The 22,540-nt window shown below is 45.7% G+C and overlaps 1 protein-coding gene across 6 annotated transcripts in view; it reads right to left on the reverse strand.

Annotated features, from left to right (window-relative positions):
* ABCC5 (ATP binding cassette subfamily C member 5) overlaps positions 1-22,540 on the reverse strand; it is an 88,404-nt gene that overhangs the window by 21,488 nt on the left and 44,376 nt on the right. For all 6 annotated transcript variants that reach the window (XR_003006234.1, XM_024767647.1, XM_024767655.1 and 3 more), the window contains 13 exons: positions 20,195-20,266; positions 17,861-17,985; positions 17,669-17,741; positions 15,407-15,610; positions 14,387-14,530; positions 11,823-11,925; positions 8,412-8,596; positions 7,640-7,786; positions 7,208-7,337; positions 5,561-5,714; positions 5,341-5,469; positions 2,629-2,815; positions 828-917 (listed from right to left, as the gene is read on the reverse strand). Coding sequence is in view for 5 of the 6 variants with exons in the window: in XM_024767647.1 (XP_024623415.1) it covers positions 828-917; positions 2,629-2,815; positions 5,341-5,469; positions 5,561-5,714; positions 7,208-7,337; positions 7,640-7,786; positions 8,412-8,596; positions 11,823-11,925; positions 14,387-14,530; positions 15,407-15,610; positions 17,669-17,741; positions 17,861-17,985; positions 20,195-20,266 (1,743 nt within the window). In the remaining variant the exon portion in view is untranslated. The remainder of the gene's footprint in view (positions 1-827; positions 918-2,628; positions 2,816-5,340; positions 5,470-5,560; positions 5,715-7,207; positions 7,338-7,639; positions 7,787-8,411; positions 8,597-11,822; positions 11,926-14,386; positions 14,531-15,406; positions 15,611-17,668; positions 17,742-17,860; positions 17,986-20,194; positions 20,267-22,540) is intronic.

The raw sequence follows: 22,540 nt of genomic DNA on the forward strand, positions 1-22,540 counted from the left end.
CTACAGACAACCGTTTTCGAGTTCCAACTATGATACCAGCAAGACACTGCCCCATGGCAGGGCTGCAAGGGTTACTGGGGAAAGGTGGGAAGAGCTAGATCATCTCAGTACCGACTCATCAACTGGTTTCTGAACTGTGAATGCAGTTTAGAATTAGCTACGGAGCTTTTAAAACGTCAGAAGTCTGGGTCCTATCCCAGACCTATTGCATCAGAATCTTCAGAGATGAGGCCCGTGTTAGTCTTTGCCTCAAGCTCCATATGGGATTCTGATGGCCTTCCCTGGTTAAGAACAAGTAAACTAGACTAAGACTTGAAATAATACATGGTTTTAAATAGTGTAAGGAAAATGTTACATTAGTCACCTTAACTGAATTAATGAGATTAGTAATACTTTGGGGACTGCCCTGGTGGTCCAGTGGGTAAGACTCCATGCTCCCAATGCAGGGGGCCCGGGGTTTGATCCCTGGTCAGGGAACTAGATTCCACATGCACACCGCAACTAAGAAGTCCGCATGCCACAACTAAGAAGCCTGCACACCGCAACTAAGACCCTGTGCAGCCAAAATAAATAAATAAAAGGAATGCTTTGGAAATTAGCTGGTGAACATAGGTTCTCAATCAGGCACAATTCACAAATATATTTAGAAAATCTTAAGATATTCTCTTCTCCACTCCACACATGCTGGAGAGACCGCTGCCTCTCCTGTGGGACAAGATAAGGCAGAGAAAACAAGTAACCTCCTGGGACATTTACTCGAGGCTGTAAAAGGGTAAAACTGCTCCATGAAAAGTCAGATTGTAGCAAAAGGCCTGTAGTAGCCTGACCTTGATGTAGTGGTTGATCCTCTCAACTGAGGTGAAGCGAGCTTCTGTCTCAGATGCCAGTCTGACAGTAAACTGGAACAGTCCTGTTAACTGACAATGGAAAACAAGAATCCGAGAGAGAATTTACTATTAATACACACCAGGCCAACGCCAGAAAACCTCCTTCATCTAAGGGATCACAACTCAAGTTATAAGAACTAACTGGGCACATGCAGCAGCTGGTTTTAGGGACTGAATCATTCTCTAAATATTTAAGACAATGCCTAATAGCACCCAATCAACTGCAATTCTCAGTGAATGCAGGTGGCGTTCTGGTACTGCTGGCACTAACTTCCCTGTATCTGAGGGCTTTCCGCCCATCTTTACATTTCCAGTAATTCAACTGTAGCTGAATAACTGCTGTGCTTCATACTTGTATCTACACCTGATGTAGTAGTCACAACAAAAATGGAGATTATATCAACCTGTGCACAGCAGTGAGAATGCTTCCAGCAAGGTCAAATAAGAGAAATGAGGCTGGGCCAAAACTGAACGCACAGCCCTTGTGTGCCTCAGACTGAGGACTCTGAAACACAGTATATATAACACAGATTCTCCCCCCACCTCTAATAATCAAGGAAGTCTGCATAACATGGACAAATATTTTTGGGTATCTGTGAAGATACGTATCTCTTCTTAGGTTTCTTTTGGCTACTTATTTTTATCTTTCCAATATAGAAAAATGTCAAACGTATACAAGAATAGAGAGGAGAGTATAATGAACTCCCATGTATCAAACATCCAACTAAAAAAATTATCAACTTACAGCCAATATTGTTTCATATATACCACCCCATCCTTCCGTATTATCTGGAATCAAATCCCATATAGGCTATCATTTCACCCATAAATATTTCAGCTTATATCTCTCTAAAATATAAAGACTCCTTAAAAACAACCATTGTCACATCTTAAAAAGTTAGTAACAATTCTTTAACATCTTCAAATATCTAGTCAGTGCTCAAGTTCCCAATTGTTCTTTGATCTATTTGAAGACCTTCAACCATTCCTAGGAGCCAGAAGGGTTTACATATGTAACAGTATTGGGAAAATCAGGGGCCTGAAAATAAAACACACAGAAGAAATGTATTGATATATATTTCTTAGAAGACTAGGAAGAGGCCAGAGATGAAAGGGTAGTGAAGACAGAAACCTACAATTAAGAAACCATTTTCAAAATCATATTTATTTAAGAAAAAAATAGCACCTATTTCATAGACAAATGCAACAGAGTTAAATCCCTTTATTCCTATATAGTCAACCTTCAGTATCCATGAGGGATTGGTTCCAGGACTCCCGCCAATAAAAAAAAATCCACGGACGCTCAAGTCCCTTATATAAAATGGCATAGTATTTGCATATAACCTATACACATCCTCCTGTATCCTTTAAGTCATCTCTAGATTACTTATTATACCTAATACAATGTAAATACTATGTAAATAGTTATAAATACAATGTAGAAAATAGTTGGGCAAAAATAAATAGTTGCCCACCTACAGTAAATTCAGTTTTGCTTTCTGGAACTTTCCGGAAATTTCTCCCCACAAATACTTTTGATCTGCAGTTAGTTGAATCTATGGGTGTGGAACATGTGGATGTGGAGGGCTGACTGTACACCAGTCCAGAGTGTTACTGCCAAAGCAGACAGGGAAAAGCTCTAGGAGTCGGAAGTAAAACAATGGCTTAGGGTAGAGCCCCCTACCAGCTCTGTCCTAGGCCAACATACGAGCAAGAGGACGCCCCCATCCCAGAGACTAACCTGGACAGCATAGGAGATGGCAAGCCCCGCGTAGGCCGGGGGAATCTGCCCGTGCATGAGAACAATCATCAGCCCGGTGGTGGTGATCAGGGCAATGCTGATCAGGTCCAGCCGCACTGCCAGCCACCGCATCGCACACGTGAACAAGAAGAAGGGTCTCTGGTTGTTATCCAGTAGCTCCTGGTACCTGTGAGGAAGACAGAACACCTAATAGGCAAATAAAGTACCACACAACCCTGGTCATGGAGGATGCCAAAGCTCTGGTGAGTTATGGGTGGAGGGCTAGTACTGAAGTACTACTGTTTGTAACCAGGAGTGTGAGATGGAAACTTAAGGAGTGTGGAGTATTCCAGGCTCCACAGACAGGAGGACACGAGGGTTTTCTAGTTTTACCCTTTCAAAGAAACGTGTTAAAGATGCTGGGGAAAGATATCTACTTCAACAGCATAGGGAAAGCAGGAGGGAAGGAGACCAAATAGAGAGGCTGCTTAAGCTTTAGAAAAATGTTTTAGGTCAGGGGTCATTTCCTCAAAGAAAGAGAGGTTACAAAGGTAAACTGCAGAAATGGCACAAGACCAGAAAAAAGGAAAACCTTGGACCGAAAGTGGAAATTGCCTGCTGACACACTTGTCTCCCAAGGCCATGGAGCAAAGAACCAGGAGCAGTGATTTCAACCAGAGCAAAAAGACCTAGACAACCTTTGTCACTGCAGGAGCAACACACCACTGTCACCAGGGGGCTCAGAGAGTAGATCACGCCCCACCTGAAACTCTGGCACCTACACACAATTAGAACTCCAGAGTGGGAGATCTGGGTGGGCAAATGTGCTTTGCTTTAAAAAAAAATCACTACCTTCCTTACAATAAGATATGTGCACTTTAGAGAAAATTAAGAAAATGCAATAAAAGAGGAAAATGTAAAATTTCAGTACTCTCACCACTCAGCTAAAACCAGAGTTAATATTCTGCTGCATTTACTCCCGGCATTTTTTTCAGTGCACTCACATTTCTGTGGGTATGTACATACACATGTACACGGTCAGCATATTTCACTTTTTTCACTTAAAGTTAGGATGCATTTTTCTGAATTGTTTAACTAAACCTTCCTATTTTAGAGTTCCTTTTTAACATTAATTACTTAATTTTTGGAATGAATAATATACTCTACAGGACAGAATATTCACAAGGTACAAAAGGTTTTATCCTGAAAAGTTGGTCTTTCTCCTTCCCTCCTCCAGCTACTCAGTTCCCCTTTCCAGTGGCAACTATTAGTTTCTTATGTGTCCTTTCAGAGATATTCTAAATGTTACAGATACAGACACATAATTAAAAGGAGCACACAATACCCGCCCATCTGTACCTTGCTCTTTCACTAATATACCTTGGAGATCATTCTATCAGTACCTAGAGAGCAGTCTCGTTCTTTTTAGGGGCCATATCATATTCCACCACATGGGGACAACAGAGCTTATTTAACCAGTCCTCTACTGAATGACCTTTAGTCTAATTCAATCTCTTGTTAACACAAATCTCCACAATGACTATATATGTACATAAATTTCTCATACAAACAATATTCAACAGCTAAATAAAATGTCAGTCTAATGTCAATGAATGTCTTTTACTGTTCAAAAGATAAAAAAGTAAAAAGAAAAAAAATAATAATAAAAAGCAAAACTCTGAGACTTCCCTGGTGAGGTGGTTAACAATCCACCTGTCAATGCAGGGGGCACGGATTCGATCCCTGGTCTGGGAAGATCCCACATGCTGCAGAGCAACTAAGCCCATGTGCCACAACTACTGATCCTGCGCCCTAGAGCCCGCAAGCCACAACTACTGAGCCTGCATGCCACAACTACTGAAGCCCATGATCCTAGAGCCTATGCTCTGCAACAAGAGAATCCACCACAACAAGAGAATCCACCACAACAAGAGAAGCCACCGTGGACCTCCCTGGTGACGCAGTGGTTAAGAATCCACCTGCTAATGCAGGGGACATGGGTTCGAGCCCTGGCCTGGGAAGATCCCACATGCTGCAGAGCAACTAAGCCCATGTGCCACAACTACTGAAGCCCATGATCCTAGAGCCTATGCTCTGCAACAAGAGAATCCATCACAACAAGAGAAGCCACTGCTATGAGAAGCACATGCACCGCAACAAAGAGTAACCCCCGCTCTCCACAGCTAGAGAAAGCCCACGCGCAGCAGAGAAACAATGCAGCCAAAAATAAAATAAATAAAATAAATAAATTTATAAAATAAAAATTAAAAAAATAAAAGTAACCATTCCAAAAACAGCAGAACAAAACAAAACAAAAAAACAAGAGAAGCCACTGCTATGAGAAGCACATGCACCGCAACAAAGAGTAACCCCCGCTCTCCACAGCTAGAGAAAGCCCACGCGCAGCAGAGAAACAATGCAGCCAAAAATAAATAAATAAAATAAATTAATTAAAAAAAAAACAAAACTCCATCAAATATAGCCATTCAGAACTGAAAGCTAACAGACTCCAAATCTGTGTTTTGTCTTCCCATTTGCTCAGAAGGGAGTTCCACCAAGCAAGTGAATCTTAACCAGAGATCATTAAATTACTAATACTCTTAGTAATGAGCTTTATAATCCGGAATTCTGACCTTGAAAGGCTTCTTAAACTCTCATTAAATGCTGAGATGCTGGCTCCCCATTGAGCCCTCGGGCCCCCATTGAACTAACCTGTGCAGAAATTCCTGCCCTTTGTTGTAGGCATGGATGGTGGCAAGGCCCTGTATGCTGGATGTGATGTGGGAGAGGAAAGGTGACTGCGTGATATTGTCCAGACGCTTCAGCTCTCGGATCAGAACCCTGGAGAGAGAATGTGTTCTGTGTCAGAGGGGTAGACTAGCAACTCTGGCTTCATCCTTTGCCCTGGAAGACATGAAGACTTCCTGTTTACCTGGAGACAATGTGCAGAATTGAAAAGAGGATGATGAGGGGCCCCACTGCCACAAGGAACCACGGGAAAACTCCTGCGATCATTCCAACACAGAAGAACACAAGGATGACGTTCTGGATGAACATCTCAGCCTGGAACGGCAGGCGCACATCGACTGGGGAAACCGTAAAGGAACACGTGTCAGATGCTGGGATCCACAAACCGGGAAAATGGAATTTTAAATTTCCCCCAATTTTTAAAAAACAAAAAGAGGCTCCCTAAAATCCCTATCTGAAAGTTATGATTTTTGCCTTTTAAACAGTCCGATCAAAGAAAAACCTGGAAACCTGGTTGCTCTAATTTTTCTTATCCCAAGAGCATTTAAGTGACCTTTCTCCCCTGTGCCTTCTTTTTGGTTCACTATGCTGCCCAACCCCTTTAAACATTTCTTCCACTTTGCAAAGTAATATATGCTTGTTGTAAAATATTTGGAAAATAAATATGCAAAAAACTTAAATAAACATAGTCTTTATTCTTACCAATATCCATGAACTGCAGCTAACATTTAAGAAATTGTTCATCATGGAGATTTTAAACATACACAAAAGTTGAAAGAGTATAGAACCTCCAACAGTTATCAACATTTTCTTCACCGTTTTTTGAACATCTCCTCCCCCCGCCTATTTTCATGCAAATCTGAGACATGTTGATACCACTGATTTTTTTTTTCAATCTTTTTTCCATTTGTCTGTGTGTATGTGAGTTTAACAGAAATGGGATCATGTCATGCACATGTGTAGCACTGTTCTGTGTATCAGTGATGGTTTTGATCCCTTGTTACCTCTGGCCATGGCTTTACACTGGCCTATCAACATCTGAAACAAACTCCTTCTATGGAGGCAACACAGTACAGTAGTTAAAAACATTAGCTCTGGGGTCAAAAAGATCTGGGCTCAATTCCCAGCTTGTTATTTAATAGCTGTGTGATCTTCAGCAAGTTATTTAACCTTTCTAGGCATCAGCTTTTCCGTGTATTCAGTGGATGAAACGATATCCACACCTCATAGGGCTGCTGTGAGGATTAGGATAACGCATGTAGAATATTCAGTACACAGTAAGCCCTCAATAAATGTCAGGCAGCATCCCTATCATTGTGGGCTACGGGAGTATAGTTGACCCTTGAACAACGTAGGGGTTAGGGACGCAGACCCTCTGTACAGTCAAAGGTCCACATATAACTTACAGTCAGCCCTCCATCTATGTGGTTCCTCATCCATATTTCCATATCTGCGGATTCAGCCAACCTGTCGTTCAAGGGTCAACTGTATTTAAGTTCTGGTGCTGGCACAGTCCATGAAGCATCCAGCATCCAGCAAACCTGTCAGAGGTTACAGGTGTCCAGGAACCTAGGCACTACCCGCAAGTAAATATGTGTTTTGGACTCTGAGATGCCCCTGTCCAAAGACTCTGTGCTAACTCGGTGCTCTGAACTGGTTTTCAGTTTAAATAAGATCAAATAAGAACTCAGACAAAAGGTGAAAAAGCAGATAGGTCCTTAGCCTAAAGAGTTTGCAATGTGGAGAAAATGCCAAAACTAAAATGTTCCTGACGCAAACATCGATAGCCACTGTGCTCCAGAGCACAACAGAGAGAAGCAGTGAGAAATACCTTCATCCATGTCTTTGGAAAACCTGTTGAGAATCCTCCCAGTGGGGGTAGTGTCAAAAAACTTCATAGGGCTTCGAAGGATCCTTCGGAAAAGCTCGTCGTGGAGCCGGGAGGAGGCTCGCAATGTGCCCTGAGGGGCAGAGCACAGCGTGATCAGAGATCCGGGACTCAGGCAGGCTCAGCTCCCACTCCACGGGGTCGCAACTCCACAGGACATCGACGCCCAAAGCCGGGAGAAGGGCGAATGGTCGTGGAGGAGGGAGGTGGCTAATAGGAAAACGCTGAGGCTGATGGGATGCAGGTCACTTCGGAGAGGGCCATCCTGCTTTAAAGGAGCTCCCTGACTCAGAGTAAACCTGAGGGATGCCAGGCGGAATCCTAACCACACAGCCTCTGGGGAAAGGAGGAGCAGAGGCCCCCACCGGCGCATACCTTGACAAAGACCACTCCGCGAATGGCTTTCAGGATCAGCATGACTGCCATGGAGAGGGCGTAGATGCTGGCATAGTACTGCATGAGAGGATTGTCCTTCATGCTGCTGCTCACAGACGTCCTGTTTTCCTGAGTCACTGTGGTGTTCTGTTTGGAGGCAAGGGTCTGTGAGGCAAGACTCCCAGGGACTGCCAAGAACCCCGCATCAGGGCCATTCTTGGCTCAAGGGAGGGTACAGGATAAAAACTCTGGGAGCTGGTTGAGGCAGACACAAGGCAGACTTTGCCCTGCTCCCTCTCTCTCTTCTTTCTTTTCTTTTTTTTTTTTTGCGGTACGCGGGCCACTCACTATCGTGGCCTCTCCCATTGCAGAGCACGGGCTCTGGACGCGCAGGCTCAGTGGCCATGGCTCACGGGCCCAGCCGCTCCACGGCATGTGGGATCTTCCCGGACCGGGACACGAACCTGTGTCCCCTGCATCGGCAGGCGGACTCTCAACCACTGCACCACCAGGGAAGCCCCCTCTCTCTTTTCTAAGGACGACAGCAGGCAGCCTACAGTTTGCTACTGATAAGCTCTATTGCTCCGTGAGTTGGTCAGGGAGCAATTATCTGCTGAGGTTACATTAGGGACTCATCTCTTATCCTGGGTAATCCTTGTTCATTGCTTCTTTTAACTGAAAACTAGAACAGTTTCCCTAAGGAGAGACAGGGACTATGGAGAGATGGCCACTTTATGAGACACATAATTTTCCCATTAATGAGGAACCTTACCCCACTTCCTTGCTTGATCCAGTAACTCAACCACCAGTTGCTGAAGGCGGTACTGCCCACGTTCAGCATGAAAAGGGACAGAATGACCAGGAATGCCAAGGGGCCCCCAGCAGCCTGGATGTAGACACCATATACTGACCAGGGCACGGAACCCTGCCCCTTCTCTTCCATTTGCACAAGCTGCCCTAGGTAAGGAAAAGAGAAACGCGAACTCAGAAAGGAAAGGCTGCTTTTCAAAACTAAGTCACCTGTAGAACAGCAGAATCAAAGGGAGCCTACAGTTTCACAGAGCTCTAGATGAGAATTATTTCCCCTTCATCAGGAGCATTCATTTATCCATGTAACGTTTACTAAGCACCAACTATGAACCAGGCCCAGGATGAGGTCCTGGAGCGGTAACGAAGATTAAGACCAGGTCCCTGCCCTGGAGATCTGGTTCAGATCATCCTTCCACAGTCTAGTAGGACAAACAGGTAAATAAATACATAATTATAATAAAATGTGCGAACTCCAACGCTAGAGCTATTTGCAGGGCAGCATGGGAACATCCAGGAAATGCACATAACCTACTTGCGGGAGCTGTGAGGGGCTTAGCGGGGCGTTTTCCCGGAAGACTTTCTATGCAGTCCATATTGCGTTATTTATTTATTTTTTTGGCCGTGTCACGTGGCTTGTGCGATCTTAGTTCCCTGACCAAGAATTGAACCCAGGGCCTCAGCAGTGGACGCGTCAGGGAATTCCCCATACCATGTCTTGAAAGGTAAGCCAGAGTCGGCCAGATGGGGAAATGATGGGCACAGGTGTGGGGAAACAGCAAATCGGTATACACAGATATCCAATTCAGCATGGCTGGAACAGTCTGTGTGCCTAAGGAGTGGCAGGAGATAAGGCTGATTAAGGAGGCTCTGGTCAGGGGATAAAGGCATTTGAACTTTATCCTTCAGACAAGAACTTCTCAAGAGAATGGGCTACAGGGGTGTAGAGATTTGACTCCTCGGCCCTGCTGTGCACTAGATGGGCCTGGGATGGTCAGACCAGCCACCTCAGGCAGCCTCTACCATGCATCCCAGGGGCTCAAAGAAATAGTGGCATTTTTCTGTGTGTGCCAAATCAAGAAAAAGATTAGAAAATGCGGCTTTGACATTGGGAGGCCACTGAAAGGCCTCAGGCAGGAAAGTGAGTTGGCTGGTTTTTAACTAGATCTCTCTGCTGTTCATGTGGAGGACTGATTTAAAAGGAGGCAGCTGTAAGAGTCTGGGTAGATGATAAAGGCCAGAACCAGGGCCATGGCAATGGGGACGGGAGTTTCAGGAGGTAAATTCAGTAGGACGGCGTGACTGACTGTGGGAGGAGAGAAAAGATTCCAGGATATTTCCTAGGGGCTCCGTGGGCTGGTCAGGTGATTGATGCTGACAGGAGAAAACAGAGAAACATCCCCACAGGAAGCAGCCTCTCCCCTTTATCATATATGATGTGTAATTACCTTGGAACAAGCAACACATGCCTTGAGCACTTTGCGATGTGAGTCTCCAGGTTAGTGGCTATGTAAATAAGGACAAATGTCCCCTAAAGACATTCTATTTTTTTTATACTGTCTATGGCAGGAACTGACAGATGTCTCAGGCTTCTGTGCTGTGTTTGCTTTGTGTGTGTGAGAGTAAGGCATCTCAATTCACACCAGAATTCAAAAGCTCATATGTGGCTAATTGAAAGAAAGACAAGAGGCAGGGGGAGTGGTAAATCAGGATGGTCACCTCCTAACGCCAAATGCTTTACGAACAAGGAAATGAGAAAAGCAGTGGCAAACCCAGGAAAGGTCCTGGATTCAACACGTCAGGTGAGGAGGTGACACAACAGAAAGAACTTTAAAACAGGACTGCATTTTTATTTATTCTTCTTCTTATGCTTTGCAAACTGACATGCAGCTTCAAGTTCACAAAAGTGAAAATGCCTAAGGTATTGCATATAGCTTTTCTAACTCCCAAGATTTGTTTCAGTTGATAAGATAAAGGGTTTAAAAAACAGGACCAAGGACTCTGGATAGGAAAATCAAGTAGGAAAAACCTTGGCGGTAACTCTTCACCACAGCCCTGCTGCAGTCTGCTTGGGACAAGCAGAGGAGTGTATCATTGTAACAGGGGAGGTTCTGAGAATGTAGGCATTCTTAAAGCTGGCATGCCTCTGCATTGGTTGGCATGACTTTTAAAGAACAGAGATGAACCCACGATTCAATTTTTGCTTAGTCAAGATGACTCAGCTATGACTACCTACACCTCACCCCACCCTGCATAGGAAAAGAGGGCATAGGATTAAAGGACATTCTTGTTGCCTTGCTCGGCTTAAGAAAACACAAAGCGCCTCATGGTCTCCCAACAATCATACAAAAATCTGGTATTCTAGAAATATAAGGCCAGGCGCTCTACAACACACAATGCTATTAAACAGCATGAATTACCACATGGCGTAATTTCTGATAAACTTTTTTTTTTTTGGCGGTACGCGGTCCTCTCACTGTTGTGTCCTCTCCCGTTGTGGAGCATAGGCTCCGGACGCGCAGGCTCAGCAGCCATGGCTCACGGGCCTAGCTGCTCTGCAGCATGTGGGATCTTCCCGCACCGGTGCACGAACCTGCGTCCCCTGCATTGGCAGGCGGACTCTCAACCACTGCGCCACGAGGGAAGCCCCTGGTAAACTTTAATGACACACTTTCCACATCTTTCTGTGTTGCCAAAATGGTGCTCATGAACGTCCTGGCTGGCTGATACTCTCAAGAGCATCATCAATGTGAAAAAGAGAGGCAAACATCAGGTTCTTATCAGGCCACGCTCCAAAGTCATCATCTGGTTTCTAACTGTGATGGTGAAACATGGTTATATTGGCAAATTTAACTGATGATCACAGGGCTGGGAAAATTGCTGTGAACTTAAACAAGTGTGGAGAGATCAGCCCTAGATTTGTTTTGTTTTTGCTGTACACGGGCCTCTCACTGTTGCGGCCTCTCCCGCTGCAGAGCACAGGCTCCGGATGCGCAGGCTCAGCGGCCATGGCTCACGGGCCTAGCCGCTCTGCGGCATGTGGGATCTTCCCGGACCGGGGCACGAACCCGTGTCCCCTGCATCGGCAGGCGGACTCTCAACCACTGCGCCACCAGGGAAGCCCCAACCCTAGATTTGATGGGCAACACAAGATGTAGAAAAATGGCAGGTCCCATCCTCTCAGTTTGGTTTCATTGTACTGACAACCTCATCTAGCATCATGGACCATGAAAAAGCAAGTGTGTGAAAACACACTGGAGGGAAAACCATGGGATCCTTTTTCTAGGGATGTAATAAATATGTGCAAATAAAATGCTTCAGTGGAAAATAAAAACTAAAAAAAACTTTAATGACAAATCTCAAAAAAGTTCATTACCTTCCTCTGGCTTCACTGCTTTCTCCTTCTTTACTGACCCTGTTTTAGGACACTTGTCTTGTGTTTTCTTCTGTGAACCACTGGTTTCCTTTTTAGAATTAATCTTAAAAAAAAAAAAAAAAAGTGTCTCCGTCATCATGATATGGCCATTCAGACAAATGTCCAAAGGACACGTTAGCGAATCATCCATCGAGCTGCTGCTCTTATTGAAAAGAGACACATCCAGCTTCTTAAAAGTTAACTTTTGTAACTTCCCCAACTCCTTAAATCTTTGAGCTGGGTTCCTACCATTCCACTGACACTGCTCTCCCCAAAGTAACTAAAGACCTAAACTCCAAACACAGTAGCCTTTATGCTGTTCTCATCCATTCCAACTTGTCCAGAGTATTTGAGCTGGGGTCACTTCCATTCTTTCCATCTCTGATCCCCACATCACTAAATCAAATCATAGATCTACCATGGGATGAACTTCCGCTTCTCAGCCTGCTTTTGCAGCACCTCCACATTCTGGACCTAGCCTATCCATGCCTCACATCACATTGCCATTTCCCACTTCTAGACTTTTATCCACCTGGTTCTTCACTTGGGATGCTCCTCTCCTCTCCCAACGCAATCACAATTGTCCCCATTCAGATGGATTCAAATCTTAATTCTCCCTGAGGCAACTTAACACTCCTCTAGAATAGAGTTCACCCTCCCCTGTTCTCCCAGGCACCTGTTAGTACTTTCACAGCATGTTGCTACATATGTGACCTGGTGTTGTTACATATGTACATATGTTGTTACATATGTACGAGCATAAGAGTATTGGTCTTCCCTAGAAGACGGCAAGTCCCACAAGGACAGAGGTGACATCTCACTCATGGTTATAACCTACACTGGGCCCAGCACCCAGAACTGCCCATAATGGGGCATGCTGGGACTTACGAAACATTCATCAAATTGAACCTGAGATAATAGAAACTACTTAATGTTCTCCTTTCCAAGTTCCTCCTATATCTTTATACAGGAAATTCTCTATACATAGTTTATTACATTTAATTCTATGTCACTGTCAGCCTCATGACCCCAGTTTGCTCTCCAACTAGATTTTTTAAATTGACAGTGAAAAAAACATCAGAAAATAATATAAAATTTAGAGCCACATCTGGAACATAAGATAGGACTCTAAATTTTATATTTACCACAGTGCATAAATAAATGCACTCTCTAAAGAGAAAATTACCATTTGTTGACCACTGACTGGGATAAGAACATTACATATTATTTCAAATGCACCAACTCAAAGAGGCAGGTGCCACCCCCATTTTTAAGATGAGGAAACTGAGGCTCAGGAAGGTGAAGTGATATACTGAAAGCACGCTCCTTCACTCAACATGCTCCCTCTCGATATTCCTTTGCTCCTTGGACATTTCATGTTTTAGCTTCTCTCCCTTTCATTTTCCCCTCCATGTGTACAGTGAGGAGGAAATGATCTGAAGAGCCCAAAGCACCGTGAGAGTCACAGGGAGAGATCATAAAATCCAAATCTGGATCAGGTGTCTCTAGAGCAATTACTGATGACACTCGCAATGTCAGAGTTATATCAAAAGGCCTAAAACACATCATGAACAATGAGTTGTACTGAACCTGAAATCAAACAGGATGATACCCAAACACTGAAATAAGAGTCCCAGAAAAGGTCCCAATAACTTTTTGCTTTCATCCTACTCAACATCAAAATGACCTAGTAGCTAAGAAGCAGCTTTTAGCCCAGCCTGAGTGAACTCCTAGGACCCAAGGCGACCAGAGGATATAAAGGTCAAGACGAGAGCCAGCTCTACGTACGCCCTTGTCTTTGCCTAACTCAGAGCCCAGAATGGGCGGCCAGCTTTCCGTGTTGCTGCAGGAGGCCCGGCAGTGCAGCACTTTGGAGTCGAACTGACCTTTCCAGCAGGCTGTTGAACCCTTCTGAGCCCCCGTTTCCTCAGCTATACAAGTGGAGGATAATCGTATCTGGCCGCAGAGCTCTGTTAAAATGGCTGAACAGGATGACAGCTATAAAGTGCCTAATCCAGGAATTGGGACACAGCTGGTACTAGTTAATGAGTGCCAAGTCGGCAGCCAAGACACCATAGATAATTTTCAAATGTATGCAGTACTTAATGTCTCTTCTCTGCCACCTTATTCATTTGATTATTAAGAAAGGAGCTTCCTAATGTTTCAGTCAGGATTTGATGGAGTTTAGGAAGCTAAGTTATGACTGAACAGCAGCACACACTGAGCCCACGTCCTTCTCCTTGTCATTGCCTTGCTGATAAACTCTCAGTGACAGAAGATCTCGGTTCTCTAACCCCACAACCCTGCCCTCGCAGAATAGAACCAGTATGCGGACTAAAGCACAGCAGTCTGGTCACCAGAGAACAGGGCCCCTGCCAACAAGACACGGACAATGAGTTCAGCTGAGATTTCTCCATCACTCACTACGGTCCTATCTCTCTTGCTGGAAAGACACACACACACACACACACACACACACACACACACACACACACACACACACACACACACCCCACGAATCTTACCTCAACTGGGGGTGTCTCTCCCAGCAGCAGGTTATTAAAAATGGTAGCATAATCACCATTTAGATTCATCAGTTCCTCGTGGGTGCCTCTTTCTGTAATACAGCCCTCCTTCATGAAGATCACTTCATCACAGTCAGCCAGGTACTGGAGACAAAGACAGGGACAACATGGTGTGGCTGATACTTGTGTGAATACTTCCAAACGCCTAGACCTTAGTTCAGCGGTTCTCATCTGGAGGTGAACAAGCCCCCCAGAGGATACTTTGCAGTATCTGGAGACATTTTTGGTTGTTACAGTTGGGGGGGAGGGGGTACTACGGCCATCTGGTGGATAGAGGCCAGGGATGCACAGGACAAGCCCCCCACAAGAGGGAGCTTTCTGGCCCCCAAACCCCACTGTGCTGAGACTGAGAACCCCTGCTTTAGTTTGTCCTGCCTCGTGATGTAGTTCAAAAACCAGTTCCTCTAATTTTTGACATAAATCTGCTGATGAAGCCACACAAAGGCCCGCATTAAACCTCACATCCCTTCCCTGCGCTCAGAAGTACATATAATTACAGTCTTTCTGCGGCAGAATGGGGGCTTAGCCCCCCAGACTTGACAACATATACAAAGCAGATGGTAACATCCTTGAGCTGCTCTCTGAAGTGGCTGCTGGTCATGGAACGACAGAGGGAGAACTTGTTTTCCCTAAACAATTCCCACTCGTGCATAGATGTTAACACAACCCTTTCCAAACTGTCTCATACCCAAACTCCATTTTCAGTCTACTCCTCTCAGCCCTTTTACTTACTGATTTACATGCAGAAGCTAACATGCTCCAAGGATCTCTGATTCAGATGGCCATCTGATATAACAAGCTTTATTAGTACAATGGAACAGGGGGCTATTTGCTGAGGAAGTGAACACTCATGATTCCAGGGACCTCTAGGAGCCCCACAAAGGTACCTGGATCAAGCCCACCTCCCTGTTTCTGATTTCTCAAGCCAAGGTGGGGAGCCTGGGGAAGGAAGCACCATACCTGTAACTGGTGGGTAATGAACAGAACCGTCTTCGACTTGAGGTGCTTCTGGATAGCACTGTTGAAGATGTGGTTGCCCACGTGGGCATCTAAGGCACTGAGGGGGTCATCCAGGATGTAGATGTCTCGGTCACTATACAAGGCCCGGGCGAGGCTGATCCTCTGGCGCTGCCCACCACTTAGGTTGGCTCCGCGCTCGCCAATCTACAGGAGCCCAGAAAGCACGGGAAGCCTCCAGCTCAAGTCCAGAACAATGCTCAGTGATCACCCCAGTCACCTCACATCTCCCCCACCCAAACCAGCTTCTTCTCTTCACTTCCCCACCTGGATAAAGTGCTGCCATGTCCTCCAGGGCCCACACAGAACTGGGGGGGCATCAGCCCGGATGCCTCCTCCCTTCCCACCACCATCTGGTTCCTAACCAATCCTGTATCTGAGCCTCGCCACGCCCTCTTGATGTCCCGCTACAATCCATTCTCCATGGGCAGAAAGACCTTTCCAAAACACAAAGCTGACCATGTCCCACCCTTGCTTAGTCCTAAAGAACATAATCTAAGTCCCCAAATATGGCAGACAAGGCAGGCCCTTTACCACCTGGTTTCCCGGCAACTCTCAGCCTCCAGTGTCAATCCCCCTTCCATACCCTGGGATTTGAGCATTTTCAATTGTGTGTCTATTATGAACACACACTACCACTGTCATGCCTTCTCCTGTACCGTGTCTGCTCAGTTCTGGCGTCCTCTCCTCTGTGAAGTCTCCCCTCCCCGTCTCCACTAACACCCAAAAGAAAGGGGACTCTTTCATCAGCCTATTTTGTGCCTATTTGTCGGGATGTCTCTCTCGATTGTAAGCTTTTTGAGGACACAGACTATTGTCCTTTTCTTTTATATTCCCAGTGCCCCCAGCAGCTTCTGCACATGCAGCCGGCATATAACAAGCACTTAATAAATATTACTAAATAAACGAATGAAAAAAAATCAATTGTCAAAAGGCAACTGGCTCTGTATTTTTAAAAAAATCTTATCCTTAAAAAAAATTCAATTAATTCAGAGGTTTTCAAATAAGAACATGTATGAGAATTACCTGCAGGGCTTGTTAAAACATATTGTGGAGCCCCACCCTTAGAGTCTTGGATTCAGTAGGTCTCGGGTGTGGCTGAGAATCTGCAGTGATGCTACTGATTTGCTGCTAATCAGGGGACCAGGATCTGAGAACCAGTCAACTAATCAAACCATTCAAATCTGGTTTGAGGGCTTAAACTGAAGTCAGCTGAATAAAAGAGTCAGCCCCAGAGACCTCCAGGACAGGTCATGGGAGGTGAGTGTCAACACTGAAGGCACTAGCCAGTTCCAAAGACAAGCCTCTGGGAACTGTTCCAGGGCAGAGAAGCAAAGAAAGGCGGGTTTGTGCTAAGGACTCTTTCTTTCTAGAGGGAGAGGCCTCTCTAGAAACCATGTGTGAGTAAGGAAGTTGGCAGAATGAAGTTCAGGGGAAGAAGCTCAACAAGCACATGCTTGACTTTGGTTTTAAAAATGAATAGGGTAGGGGCTTCCCTGGTGGCGCAGTGGCTGAGAGTCTGCCTGCCGATGCAGGGGACACGGGTTCGTGCCCCGGTCTGGAAAGATCCCACATGCTGCGGAGCGGCTGGGCCAGTGAGCCATGGCCACTGAGCCTGTGCGTCCGGAGCCTGTGCTCCACAATGGGAGAGGCCACGACAGTGAAAGGCCCGCATAACGCAAAAAAAAAAAAAAATGAATAGGGTAGAAAACATGGAATTCTGAACCAACAATGGGATTTTGTTTAAAATCCACATGACATGAAATATTTATATGCTTAAAACAGGTAGTGTTGGGGCTTCCCTGGTGGCGCAGTGGTTGAGGGTCTGCCTGCTGATGCAGGGGACACGGGTTCGTGCCCCGGTCTGGGAAGATCCCACATGTCGCAGAGCAGCTGGGCCCATGAGCCATGGCCGCTGAGCCTGCGCGTCCGGAGCCTGTGCTCCGCAACGGGAGAGGCCACAACAGTGAGAGGCCCGCGTACAGCAAAAACAAACAAAAAACCAGGTAGTGTTGATATTCCTGCCCTAAGGACCAAATGCTTTCCTAACATAAAGTCCCAGAGAAAGTAAAACTCCCGTGTAGGTTCTTCTCCCATGCATTTAAGATGTACTCCTAGGAGGTGGCTCTGGCATAGCCCTGCCACCTATCTTCCAGAATCCTCTCTGCTAAACACCCTGGCCCACCAGGGACAGAAGACTTGTACCTCCGTCAGGTCACTGTTGGGAAGGATAGCCAGGTCAGGCCTCAGGCAGCAGCTGTTCAGCACAGAGTTGTATCTGAAGGACACAAAGAGACCCAGCATCAGCGACACGGTTGGGGTAGAGCCTGCTGACTCGGGCTGCCTGTGTCTCACACAGCCAAGATGAAAGCATGACAGAAACCAAACATTCCTTGCCTTTCTTCATCAAATTCCTTCCCAAAGAGGATGTTGTCTCTCAGAGTGGCATTGAGGATCCAGGCCTGCTGCGCCACATAAGCGAAGGTTCCATTGACTGCAATGCTGCCCTCTAGAAGTGACATCTAGGGAAAGAGACACCATCTAATGGCATCACAACGCAAAACCATCACCCTAAACCAGCAGAACCCCCGACATTCCACAGCGGAGTTGAAAATCTTGGCAATTTCCTTGGATACTTTTTGAACCCAAATCTGGACCTCACCTTTGTTCCACAGAGAGCAAAGCTACAGCAGTAGCTACAGCAGTCAAGAAAATCAAAGTTCTCCTTGCTTACGTGTGATGGGAGCCCAGCATAACCCATGACTTGAATGAACAAATACTTCATTCAGCAACCCATAAGCTACTTTATTATCCTCCTTTTTTCCTAACTGCAAACTGTTCTAATTGAAGGAAGCACAAGCAGAAGGCCCCTGCAGAATTCCCCTGGGGAGTATGCTGTAAAGGTTTAGAGCTAGTCCCTGCCTCAAGATGAGTGCAGGTCAACTCATCCACAGAATTAATACAGGCTGTTGGCTACATCAGCTGCTTCTGTAAAATGAAGACCAGAGGGGAAAAAAATTCCAGTTAGACATCAACTAGTATTGCTGAGTATCTACACAATGATGACAGACCCTCCCCTCCAACATGAAGAGACTCCATGATGAGCCATGTGCTTTGAATTGTGTTTTCCATTGCAGTGGTCGACATGAATCGATTTACCCATTTTATGCTCTTTCAGTGCTCCTTTTGGAACTAACAGTAGACGTTTGTCTTGGGTTAGGAATGCTATAGCTTGAAACAGTTTCATTAACCAATCTGCACATACAAGTTTGTCCTCTCAAACATGGTAATGCACAGTGTACACACACAGGCCGTAACGCAGTACCACAACTGCCCCCAAACAGGTAAGTACACTGATAATGCATTCAAGTCTTCAGAAACCCCCTGAGGGTCTAACTGTGGAAATCCAGCTCTCTCGGCTGCTACAGTACAAACACCCCACACTGTAGACCGCCAACAAAGAGTTACACTCTAAAGAAGCAGGGCTGACCGGTATTCCCAGACTCTCTGTCAGAGAGAAGGCTGTCAGGATTTGATCCAGAAGCAAAGACCCACCCATTTTTCAATTTAACCGCTGCCCACTAACCCTTCTTTCCCCTTCACTCCACCTGTGTCTCTCATCACTGGCCCTGAAATCTGGCTGATGATCGGAAATCACATAGGAGGTCTTTGGCTTTTTACGAAGACCACTGGCTGAGCCCAACCACTGTACAGCCTCATAAGGCAGAAGCGGGTGTGGGTGGGAAGCTGCACCTCCAGATGATTTGAATACAGGCTTCCTCAGACCACCCCGGGCGCCACTGCTCTAGAGGAGAGCCACAACTCCATCAACTGTGACAGTGACGCTGAACAGGACCAAATATTCCACAGACTGGACGCTACAAAACAATCTTCCCCAGCCCCTTCTCCCATTTGTTTAATTTCCTCAATATGGAAAAATGACTCAGAGGACTTCATCCATCAGGAGGAATAACCTTAAGTTTATCCTCATCTCACCCAACAAGTCAAGCTAGTTTAATCCAAATGCTGACAGCCTTCTTCCGGGCCCTCTGAGCACTATTCACTCACTGCCCTGTGCTGTGCTTGTGTGTCTAGAAGGCCTAGCACCCCAACCAGACTATGGACACTCCTCTTTTTTTTTTTTTTTTTTTTTTGGGCAGCGCCACGTGGCATGTGGGATCTTGATTCTGCAACCAGGGATCAAACCCACGCCCCCTGCAGTGGGAACATGGAGTCTTAACCACTGGACCTCCAGGGAAGTCCCAGAGCATGGACTCCTTGAGGGCATAATTCTTTCAATGGTTAGGCTGAAAACAGAGTGGGTCTTTACTTCTAGATCAAATCCTGAAGGCTCTCTCTCTGAGAGGGAGGCTGGTGAGGCTGGTCCATTTGTTGGCAGTCTGCAGTCTGTCCATCCCTTACCTCTGACATTTCCCAACACACTGTCCAGCATACCTATGGCACTCAGTAAATACATGCTGAAGAAAAGAAGGCAAGAGAAACAAATGACTCCAGCTGGGTACCAATCAGTCATTCAGCCCCCTTCCAGATACAGTGCTGTTGTTAAGGGGTAGGAAAGGCAGGGGGCAGGGTATGATACAGACCTAGGGTCATTTTGTTTCCACCTTTCCTGACTCTCTTCAGGAAATAAGTTCATTTTTCCTGAGACTCTGGCTAAGCAGAATCCAGAGAAAGAAGCAGAAAATGCCAAGGACAATCACAAAATCTTACCTGGCCTAAAATGGATGAAATGAGAGAGGTTTTTCCACTTCCCACACTGCCACAGATTCCAACCAGTTTACCCTGGACAAAGCACACGAAAGAGGAAGGTCGTTAAAGCACTACTGACCATTCATCTCTAGGACTTCGGATTTCTTTCAAAAAAAAAATGTTGACAGTCCATCACTATGGGAATGTCATCCTGAGGACCCAGCAAGTCACTTACCTCTTTTCTCCCTCATCAGCCACCCACGTCATAGGGTTTCTGTGGGGATGCACTGAGGTAACAGATGTGTAAGCCTTTTGGAAAAATTAAATATGTGACAGACATTAAGGTATCCCACATCACTTTTAGAAAGGCCTACCCCCTTTCCTACTTTGTTGGTAACCCATGTTTTTTGATAACTTGTTTATTTTTCTTGTTGTTTTTGGAAGAGAGGACAGGACTCTTGAAAATTACTTTATTTTCATTTTATTTTATATGAGTTTTTTTCTCCAGGGTCTATAAATCATTTTCATAAAAATTATGTGCACTGTGCACTGTTGTTTCCATTTTTCTACAAAACACCTCCAAGAATCTGAGGGCATATTTTTACCATCAATCCCACATGAAAGTGGAAAACCAAGCCTGTGATTAACTGAATATCCTCAGGCAAAATGATGAGTTTTCCATGGGCAGTGTTAAACGTTTTCAAGAACAGACAGATGATTTTAACAGGGCCACTTGTTCAGCAACACTCTGTTGCCTCAAGACTGGCAGCGAGGAGAGGCATGGAGAGTGGTGGTGTGGAAAGAGCGTGGATTCTGGAGGCAGACAGGTCTTGATTTGAATCCCAGCTCCACCAGCACTTTCCAATTGTGTGGACTTGGTCTTATTACTTAAATGAATACTGTCTCTCTAACTGAGCTTTGAGCAACTTGGAAGGAGCCATCCTTGCAGGACCAAACACAGTGTCTGGTACTTAATAAAAGTATATTGGACAAAGTTTTTGACATGGTTCAGGAGGTTGAAAGATTACAGCCCGGTCATGATGAGGAGACCAAGTCACAGGCTCAGACTCTGCTCAGGTCGGTCAGGTTAACAGAGAAAACGCTGTTCCGATGACTAAGTGGTCACTAAAGATGTCAACAATGAAGTAAGTGCCTGGGGCACAGAAGACATCAGGTGAATATTAACTTCCTACCTCTTCCCTAAAGAGGGGGGCTGGGGGAATTGTGGTATCTCTTCAAATAGCTAAAGGTCTGTCATGTGAACGTGGACGGTAAAGGGCAGAAGAAGGATCAACAGATAGAAAGGAGAAGAGTAAATTTCAGCTGATTACAAGGAATAATCCTCTAATAGAGCTGATCAGCGATGTGATATAGTTGCCTCAATCAAGATAATCGTTATTAAATAAGGAGCCTGCTGTTAAAAGTTAATTGAAGTCTGGACTTCCCTGGTGGCGCACTGGTTAAGAATCTGCCTGCCAATGCAGGGGACAGGGGTTTGAGCCCTGGTCCGGGAAGATCCCACATGCCGCGGAGCAACTAAGCCTGTGCACCACAACTACTGAGCCTGCGCTCTAGAACCCGCGAGCCACAACTACTGAGCCCGTGTGCCACAACTACTGAAGCCCGTGAGCCTAGAGCCCATGCTCTGCAACAAGAGAAGCCACCACAATGAGAAGCCCGTGCACCACAACAAAGAGTAGCCCCCGCTCGCCACAACTAGAGAAAGCCCTTGTGCAGCAACAAAGACCCAACACAGGCAAAAATTTAAAAATTAATTTAAAAAAAGTTAATTGGAGCTATAAAAACTGACTTGTGTGCCCGCCAGGGATGAACCATGCTAGTTGTTGCAGGTGGTCTCATAGAGGACCATCTCCCCCAGCTCTTATCTATAGCTTCCAAGAGCTGGGAGCTTTTTGTTTTCCCTTTAGTCCAGCTCTGGATCTGTGTAACAGGCCTCACACCGCATTAGTACCCCCTAAGCCCACTTCCAATTAAGTAGATGAACATTCCTTACCACCTCCATTACCACCACCCTTGGTCCAGAAAACTCTTATGTTTTTCCTTGGTTCTTCTCACTTCCCTCCTTGTTTCCCTACATTCTCTTCTGAATCCAGAAGCTAGGATGATTCTCTTCATACATAAGTCAGATCACGTCACTCTTCTCCTCCAAACCCTCTAACGGCTTCTCTATCCATTCAGAGTAAAGCGGAAATCATTCCAGAAGGCTCTGGCACCCCAAGCCTCTCTGCCCTCAGCACCCTCCCCTCTCTCCCATGCTCACTCTGCTCTTGTGACAGGCACACTGCACACTCGGGGCCTTTGTGCTTCTGTTCCCTCTGCCTGAATGCTCTTCTTCCTCCACGTATC

Source organism: Neophocaena asiaeorientalis, unplaced genomic scaffold (genome assembly GCF_003031525.2).
Source record: "Neophocaena asiaeorientalis asiaeorientalis breed wild unplaced genomic scaffold, Neophocaena_asiaeorientalis_V1.1 scaffold225, whole genome shotgun sequence".
In the NCBI taxonomy this organism is placed as follows: Eukaryota; Metazoa; Chordata; class Mammalia; order Artiodactyla; family Phocoenidae; genus Neophocaena; species Neophocaena asiaeorientalis.